At 48.9% G+C, this 9,466-nt stretch overlaps 1 protein-coding gene across 8 annotated transcripts in view; it reads right to left on the bottom strand.

Annotated features, from left to right (window-relative positions):
- WDFY4 (WDFY family member 4) overlaps nt 1-9,466 on the bottom strand; it is a 285,914-nt gene that overhangs the window by 248,880 nt on the left and 27,568 nt on the right. For all 8 annotated transcript variants that reach the window (XR_013368304.1, XR_013368303.1, XR_013368305.1 and 5 more), the window contains exons 3-7: nt 8,543-8,657; nt 7,603-7,709; nt 5,462-5,596; nt 2,397-2,586; nt 382-571 (exon numbers count right to left, since the gene is read on the bottom strand). Coding sequence is in view for 5 of the 8 variants with exons in the window: in XM_077878621.1 (XP_077734747.1) it covers nt 382-571; nt 2,397-2,586; nt 5,462-5,596; nt 7,603-7,709; nt 8,543-8,657 (737 nt within the window). In the remaining 3 variants the exon portion in view is untranslated. The remainder of the gene's footprint in view (nt 1-381; nt 572-2,396; nt 2,587-5,461; nt 5,597-7,602; nt 7,710-8,542; nt 8,658-9,466) is intronic.

Below are 9,466 nucleotides of genomic sequence, written 5' to 3' on the forward strand. Positions count from 1 at the left end.
TTTGAGATCTGCTTCTGGGGGTTATTGACTCCTCAGCACTTCCAGCCCCTAACTGTATAGACAGAGCTCATTACAACAGTCCCAGAGACCCCTCCAACACAGAGATGTGGGTTCTGATAGGTGGCTGGCAAGCCAGTGAGCATGCATGCAGTATACACCACCAGATGAACTTGGTAATTCCTAAAGGAAGTGGCTCCCAAACTCTGATGCACCTTGAATTATTTTTGCAATAAAAGTCTCTCTGGCCATCCTTTATGGAAATTTGTGTTTCAGAAGACATCCAAAGAAGCCTCAATATCTTTCTCCAGAGCCCCCTAGATGATACTGAGGACCCCAGATGATACTTTGGCAGTTTCTCCTCCACCAAGGGCAACCACTTACCTAAGTAACACTTTGAGGATCAGAGGATAGCCCTCCCCATTTTCAAACTCTAGGAACAGAGCCGAGGAGACAGGGTAGGAGTCCTTCACAAAGCCCAAGATGAGGTTCACTGCCTCGCTCACCTCGGGAGTGGGGAGGCTCTCTGCAAGCTTGGAGAGATTCTGAATGGAGAGCTTGATACAATCCATGACTGCAGGAGGAAAAAAACCCTGTTGAGTTTGGACACTGTAGCTTTTCTGTCACGGTCATCCCCTCCCCCCCTCCTTTAAACTGTGTATATCAAGATGTAAAATAAGAATTCATTTGAAATACTTCTCTGCTGGGTCTTGAATCAAGAAGACTTCTCCACAGGAAGTGCCCTCCAAAGAGCCACATTCCTCAGGCTCAGATGGAGAGTAGGTGAAACAGGAGGAGGAAGGAAGTGTCTTAGCCAGGTGCTCCTAATTCCCAGCATGCACAGGGGCACGAGGAGCAGGTCCATCACGTAGTGAGCTACACGATGCCCGAGGTGAGCACCAAGAAAAACCTTCTCAAAAGAGCAACACTGGACATGCACAGAGATAAGCCTGATAAAAAGTTCAGGGAAGGACATGTGAGCATATAGGAAGGTGAGAGACTAGAAGATGGTGTGTTTCTACCACTAAAGTACCCAGGGATTTGGCACCCAGAAGTGTGGGCCACAAGGGAGGAGGGGAAGGCAGGGCCAGCTCATATGTGGGCTTTGGCCATGAAACTTGGTTACCCAGAGCTGTGAGTAGCCAAGGGAAGATCTGAGTCAGAAGAGAGGTGTCACTGGATTTGCATTTTGATGGATCACTGTTTTTAGGGAGAAGTTTCTCCTAAGTGCCAGAAAAGCCATGCCAGTGGATCAGGAAAAGTGCGACAAAGTAGCACATGCTTTATTCCTCAGCTGCAAGGCTTCAGATGCCCTCCAAAGTCTGCATGCCGGGCAGGTCAGTCCCAAGAGCTGCAGGCGTGGTGAGTAACCACCAGGCCAGCCATTTCTTCCAAACCTTCTCTTCAGCCTATACGCCCATCAGAAACTACCCATTTCAAACCTAAGGGAGTCCTGGGCTCAAGTGCTCCAGGTGGCAGTCTCCCCACCAAGGTATGAATTTTCATTTCTGGTTATTATCTTGGAAGCTAACAATAAGGACACAGTGAGAGACCCTTGCCACCAATGCACTCAGCTTTTTCTCAGGGGTCTCTGACTCCAGCCTCTAGGGGTTACCTGGGCTGCTGAATATCTCAGGCCCAGCTCAGCTTTGAGCCATTACCCCTGGGCCCCGGCCTCACCAGGAGCCTTGAGTCCCTAAACTAGAGCTGACATTTGGTCCTGGGCTCAATTACAATAGGGCAATGGGCTTGTTGAACTCTCTCAGCTACCACCAGTTGACACCCCCTGTTATAGGAGGCCCCAGAAAGAAGACAGGTCCCAGGGCAAGGGTTCACTATCCCAAATTTACATGTAAAAGAACTGAGGCACACAGGCACTTAAGCACCCAAGGTCACTCAGCTATGACAACAGGAGGACAGGGTTGGAGTTCATAGCCCGGCTGTCTGGTTCCACAATCTATGGCCTTAACCCCTACGTAGGCGGCCTAGAGCAGAGCCAAAAGCACTGGATCCATTATCTCCAGGTTTAGAATGTGATTCTCCTGTTTGTGAGCTGGAGAGCTGGCAAGTTCCTCTGCCCTCAGACCGTTTTCCCCATTACAAAATGGCATTAATATCCATCTCAAAGAGATAGATGAGATAATATACAAACAGGCCCAGCGCGGGGGTCTGTGTGGTAGCATGTGTGCAGTAAATGAGTTCCCCTTTCCATTCCTCCTCCAGTGGAGCACCAAAATAAATAATAAACGCACTGTTGTGAAGGAACCCAAGAAAAGCGTCATCTACTGGGCATAGATGGGCATCCACGAAGACGCTATTTTTTCATCTTTTTTTTTGGTTCCAGGGTCTCATTCTAGAAAGTGGGCCCACATCCCAGTTCTGGTCTCCTGGGGTCATACCCTGCAGATACTGGATGATGCCAAGGTTCTGGGCTTTGGAGATTGCCCTCAACACACAGAAGGTGGGCTCCTTCCAAGAGCAGCAGCTGTGTTCCCGAAGACAGGTAGTGGCAATCACTAGAGATTGGAGTTCATTTCCTGATAGAAGTCTCTCCAGACCCTGAGACTCATTGCAAATGTTCAGCAACATCTGGAAAAAAAAAAAAAAGAAGAAGAAAGAAAGAAAGAAAGAAAGAAAGAAAGAAAGAAAGAAAGAAAGAAAGAAAAAAAGAAAGAAAGAAAACAAAAAAAGATGCCTAGTTAGGAAGCCTCCTTCCTGTAGCAGATTTCTTTCCTACTTTTCCAGAGCTCTGAGGTATATGTCTCAGTACAAAGGATGGGTTGTATGGGTCACCCTCTGCCCCCAGAACAGCATAATCAGCAGTGCCACCTAGAAAAGGGTGACAGGACTTGGGTTAAAGTCTGCACTCCTACTCTTCTGTAAGCAGTTGTTACCCTTCCCAATTCAGAATAACAAAGAAGGGTTTGACTTAGAGATTTGTCCTTTTACAGAGAAGCACAGAAAAAATGCCATCAAAAGTTAAAGTATTGAATTAAAAGGACCCAATGCTATTTAAAAAGAGATGTGTTCTGGGGCGCCTGGGTGGCTCAGTTGGTTATGTATCTGTCTTCAGCTCAGGTCATGATCTCGAGGTCCTAGGATCAAACCAGCACTGGGCTCTGTGCTCAACAGGGAGTCTGCTTCTCCCTCTCCCTCTGTCCCTCCCCTCACTCGTGCACTCTCTATCTCTCTTTCTCTCTCTCAAATAAGTAAATAAAATCTTAAAAAAAAAAAAAAAAAAAGACATGTGTTCTCAGATCCCTGGTTGGCACTCAAGCTCTACTTCTCATAAGATCATGAGCCTTATCCTATAACCTCCTCTCTGGGCCCCATGCCTCCTCCCAACCAGTCTCCCTGTGGCAGCCAGAGAAACTTCTGATACCATCCCACCACTTGGGGTAAATCCTGGCTCACAGAGTTCTGGGCAGACTAGCCCCACCTCTTCTCTCTGTCCTGTGATTTTGTGCGGCCCTCCCTTTGGCACTTGGTGTTCTAACTGGATCTCCTAATCCGGTAAATATGAAGAGCTCCTTCCATCTGAATCCATTAGCCCCTTCTGAGCACAGTGTCAGAGTCCAAGCTGGACAGCCACAGAGCTGGGCTCCAAACCCCATCTGCTTGCTGGCCTGTCCCACAGGTGGATATTGACCCTTGGCTTAGACACCATTTCTGCTTCTCCTCCCCTCCCCCTTCACACCTCCACCACAACTTGCAGCTCTGGTTCAATGCCACTTCTTCTGGACTGCCTTCCTTTATGCTCGACTAGAAATCAGGTCCCTTGTCCTATTTTTGCAGCACCTTTCACTTCCCCTCCAGAGCACTTTAAAAATTGGGACACTGCTCTTTAATTATGTGATTTTTTCCCCCCGTTTGGCTTCCCCATCTTCCTGTCACTTTGAGAGATAGAGAGTACTATGCTTGCTGCTAGAACCATCGGTCTGGCACCACATAGAAGGATCTCCATATATTTTTGCAGAATGAAATAAGGAAAACCCTGAGGAACGCAGCCATGGCCTATTACTGCAGCTCACATTCTACCCATTCGTGAATAGAACTGTGAAAGCAGCGCTGCACTTGTTCTCTGCAGTACACATAAAAGTCACATGGAAAAAATTGGCCAAAGTGCCCAGGACTGCATCCCGGCCACCACTTAGAATATGATTTATAAATGATGATTAAGGTTCCAACAAATGCAGCTTAAGGGATAACCTACCATACGTGACCTTGTGGGATAACCTCTGATAATGATGAATCTGGCTGGAGAATGAATCTAGAATGGTTGCTAGGGGATCCCTGGGTGGTTCAGCGGTTTAACGCCTGCCTTCGGCCCAGAGCGTGATCCTGGAGTCCCGGGATCGAGTCCCACATCAGGTTCCCTGCGTGGAGCCTGCTTCTCCCTCTGCCTGTGTCTCTGCCTCTGTGTGTGTGTGTCTCTCATGAATAAATAAATAAAATCTTTAAAAATAAATAAATAAAATAAAATGGGTGCTATGTGAATGCTCATGTGCAGTGCACAAATGCATTTGGAAATTCCTAAAAGCTCTTAAGCACCTGCTCTGTAAGACGGTGCCCGCAGGCCCTGGCTGCAGAAAGATGAGTTGGGCACAAGACCCTCCCGACCCTCCCCCGACCAAGGTCTCCTCCAGAGAGACAGGAGAAATTTTCTGGAGAATGCAGCATCCAGGAAACTGAGAAAACAGAAATGGTCAGTAAGGGCACAGAGAAAGAGGAGAGAAGTTATGCTAAAAGTGGCTGCTGGTATTCAGAGAGGATAGGAAAGATGGGGAAGGACACCAAGAAATTGCATTTGATGTTTAGTAGCCTGAGATAGTTTCTGAAAGGCGGAGCCATCACAAAGTGGTCTTGGGAGCTAGGGTCCCAATCCCAACCTCCTGAACTTCAGTGACACTGGACCCACTTTTACTCATCATGTTGTAGTTGATGTGGAATTACAACTGTGAAATTGTAATACTACACATGTTCTGGAATGGAAGAAAGGGCTTGAGGAGGTGACAGAGATGAGGCTGTGGCACAGATGGGTACAGGGAAGCACTTGGAAAATGCTGGCTACCCTTATACAAGTACAGTTAGCGGGCTTGTCCTCAGAGAGGCAGAGGCCAGAGACAGGAGGCTGCACATGCTGAGGAAGGCAGGCAGGGCTCGGAAACACAGCATGGAGGGAGAAGAGCTGCTGGGGCCAAGGGGAGGAAGAAGAGGAGCAGCACACTTTTCTGGGGGAGAAGGAGGGGATTATTGATACAGGGAGACAATGAGATGGAGAGAGAAGAAAATGCATCCTCCAAATGCACAGGATTGCTGGCTTCTGCAGAGCATAGGAACAGATGGGGAGCTGGCCCTCCAGGAGGACAGAGTTGCTTCTGGGCCATGCCTGAGGAAGATAAATACATCTCCAAGAAGCACAGCAAGGTCTGGGCCAGGGATGTAGAGCCCTCTTCTCACTCACCTGCACAAACATCCTCTGAATTTGAACATCACTCTCAAAGAGCTCATCCTTTTCCAGGGGAAAGACAAAGAAGAGATAAAGGCACTGCAGGAGCAGGGCTGGGAGCCCAGACTCAGCAACTTTGCCCAGCGTCTCCTGCAAGGCAAGAACAGGTGTGACCCATGGCCACAGAGTCAGCAGAGCATCCCTCCAACCCCAACCACCAGGAACGTGGCTGAATCCCATCCTCTCTCTGGGGAGCACATTCTCAAGTAAGAGTGGAGACGTCATAGGACTCATTTAGGGTGGCTGTGAAGATTAAACTTATCTAGAGTGTACACTCTGTGCTCAATAAACATTTCATCTTTTATAGGCCAGATAATAGGGTGGAAGGAAAGAAAGGAGGGAGGGAGAGAGGCACAGGTGCAGAGCAGAAAACAAGGGCTTTCCTAAGTGATCACACTACTGATTTGGGTAGGTTGCCTCCCGTTTAGGGAACTGGGCACTCAGGAGGGCATGGCTCACAACACGTGCAAACATCTAATTAAGGACCTGATCAAGGTCCTTCCCATCCCCTTGCTCAGGCCTGAGACTTCACAAAGACCACAACAGTCCTATAGATGAGGACTGATAACCAGGGAGGCCAGACAGAGGGGAGAAGACCAGAAGTGGGCACAGAGGGGTCCAGCCTGAGTGTGGAACTTCCTGGAGCCCTTCTTCCACATGCTCTGCCCACAGCTTCCCGGCATGACAGCAGCAGCGGCCTCTGTGTGTGTGTGCCCATGTGCACATGTGAGCACGTATGGCATTAATCTAAAGTACACTGTCCACCTAGCTCCCCAGCCAGTTGACTAATGTGACAGATATGGCGGCAAAACAAGAAAAAGAGAAAGGAAGAATGTACAATCTGGCCTAGAACCAGAATATAAGGCAGGGGTGGGGGGAAGGAAAGGCCCTGCACTCTGCTTCAGGCTGCTGTGCTGCTGTTTGTCCAGGTGATCCTCCTTGCAGGTAACAACTGCCTCCCAAGCTGCTCTCATACCTACACACACGGTTTCAGATGCCCGGCTGACGGCAGCATCCACCTTTAGCCTCAGGGTGGCCACACCCCCCACTTGGTTCCCTGCTCTTCTCATTGCTGAGCACCAGACTGGCAGGCAGTGGGCACTCTCACCAGACAAATGAGTCTCTGGGCCTGCCTTGCCCAGGCCCTGTGGCCATTTCTGCTGATAGCCACAGCTGTCAGGGACTGCTTTTGCCTAAGAGGACACCAGTCATCAGCGATCCACTCGCAGGGAAGCACCAGGACCCCAGCTTCATTGTGGAGGATGTGTCTACAACCAGGATGGGGAGCCAGTGGGAATGGAAGAAAGAGAAGCTGGCCTCCCAGAGGCAGTGTCTCTGGGCAGCCATGGGTCAGGTGCCTAAGGTGGGCTCTTTCAGCTCGAGTTCAGCAGGAGGCAGTACAGAGCAGTGGCTCAGAGCACAGGCTCTGGGGTCAGACAGGCAGCAGGTACACAGAGTGGTGACTAATGGGGCTCCACTGTCTGACTCAGAGGGCTCGGGGGTTTTCATTGATTCACATGGGACACACCAGCCTTGCCCCGACACAGGAAACTGTCTGTACACATCAGCCATTGTTAATGCCTGCACTAACCCTAGAATTGAGGCATTAGCCCCAATTCTAAAATTAGCTACATGACTGAGGCACAGAGAAGTGACAATTTGCCCAAGTTTACACACAGCTTGTCAACTAAAAACGCAGGATTTGAAAATGAATTTCAGATGCTCAAGTCCAGGGGATCCCTGGGTGGCGCAGCGGTTTAGCGCCTGCCTTTGGCCCAGGGCGCGATCCTGGAGACCCGGGATCGGATCCCACGTCGGGCTCCCGGTGCATGGAGCCTGCTTCTCCCTCTGCCTGTGTCTCTGCCTCTGCGTGTGTGTGTGTGTGTGTGTGTGTGTGTGTGTGTGTGTGACTATCATAAATAAAAAAAATAAAAAAACAGATGCTCAAGTCCATATTCTATGTCAGAAGGGAGATAGAGCAGGACAAATGATAAATAGGTATCATAAGGAAAAAGACACTCTTGCAGTGGCCACTGCCCTTTGCTGCACATGGATATGGAGCTCCCAGGCTGGGGTCCATGGGGCCTACAACTTACCGAGTTTGTCCCTGTGAGCACAAATACTGACTTCAGGAGCAGGTAGCCATCCTGATCCACATTCCCCTTCCACCGCAGCAACTGCCAAGCCGCCTCCCTGGCTTGCTCTGAGGACAGCACATGAAGGGAAGAAAGTGTCACCAGCAGGGTGGTGCAATGACTTGCCTACCCACCTTCCCTCCACTTGGCCCCCTTCCCCATGACATGTGCCTTAGCATCTTGAGGGCACTTATGTCTCCTTTCCTCTCTACAATGCAGTCTGAATCCATACCAAACACTTCACACTCTGCCAGATTAATGTCCTTGGAGGATAGTCTTTATCATGTCACCATCTCTGTTCAACCACCATCAATGGCTCTCTGTTACCCAATAATAACAAGCTCTCAGCTATTGGACTTCTCACAATCTAGAGCCTTCACCTCACTTCCTATATCCTCCAGCCTCTTATATTTCAGAGATTCCTGCCATCTACACCATGCTCAAGATATTCCTTCCCCCTAACATTCCCTCCCACGCCTCAGCCCCGCAGTTACCGTGAAACTGCCCAACCTCCAGGTCCAGCTCTATGAGCAGAAGAATGCAAATCACGAGACCCCAAAGCAGAAAACATACTTGGCTTTGGCTTCTGTATCTTTTCTGGATCAAGCTATTCAGTGGACACTCAGGTGTACCTCCTCCAAGAGCCGCTGGTCCAGTGTGTATGCGTGTGTGTGTGCTAAGCCCATGTGTGTGTCCCTCCCAGGAGCAGCAGAATTCTGCAAGTTCCTCTTTCCTCCTCTGCCAACCTTTCCCTTCATTTCTAACAGCTTCAGTGGTGGAAGCGAGCCTGTGGTGCTCTCTGGAAGGCATCACTGTTGCTCCACTAGAAAGCAGAGGGGCTTCACAGGAGTCCCGGGAGGAGCATGCAGGGCTGTTTCCTCTCCATAGAGTGTTCTCTTACCTGCAGGCTTTCCCACAAGTGCCTTCTGTATCTCTTGGGCCAGCTGGTTAGAAGTGTCTTGTGCCAGCCTTTGGAGACTGGGAAAGCTGATGATCCCCACGGAGTTTTCCCAGGCCTGAAGTGCAATAAACAGGATACCATCAAAGATGTCAAAGCTACAAAGCAAGGCATGAGAATTGCCTTGCCATTCTCTCTGCCAGCCCAAATGTATGGGCCACCTCACTGTCCAGGTGTGTCCCAAAGGCCAACGAAACACCTACCCTAATAGCAGTATCCCTATCCTAGTGCCTGTGAATTGTTCAACTTCTGCTGAGCTCCAAACCCACATTCAACTGGGCCCTGAACATCTGCCCAAAAACTCACACTCCTGAAATGTCAAATACACATTCTCCAATCCTCTGCCTTCTTCCCAAATCTGTGGTAGCCTGCCTCTGAAAATGGCTCTTTCAAGCACTCAGTTGCCCTAGTGGAAATCCCAAGGACATTTCTCTAGGTCCCACTCTCAAAAACCTTCCTTACCACATCAACTGCTACATCTCACTGATTCTCTGCTATATGCTTCATGCTTCTCAAACCTTGCATAGGTATCTTAGTTTTAGTCATACAATTATTTCCTTTGATAAATTCTAAAGGGTGGGACTGCAAGTTACAAGGGCATGCTTCTTATTTATTTATTTTTTAGTACTTTGGTGCATAGTACTAACTCATTCCCCAGAAAAAGTTTACCTGAATAGCCTCAGCAAGGGCTCCTTGGGAGAGAACTAGTTTTTCGATACCCATTGAGCATTGTCATGCTTTTTCACCTTAAATGAGGAAACTTATACAGAAGACAAAAGATCTCATCTCAATTGCAGTCTTTTGATTACTAAAATATATGAACATTTTTCATGCTTCTTGAATTGCCTGTTTTTACCTTTACCCTAT

This window comes from Canis aureus, chromosome 29 (assembly GCF_053574225.1).
Source record: "Canis aureus isolate CA01 chromosome 29, VMU_Caureus_v.1.0, whole genome shotgun sequence".
NCBI lineage: Eukaryota > Metazoa > Chordata > Mammalia > Carnivora > Canidae > Canis > Canis aureus.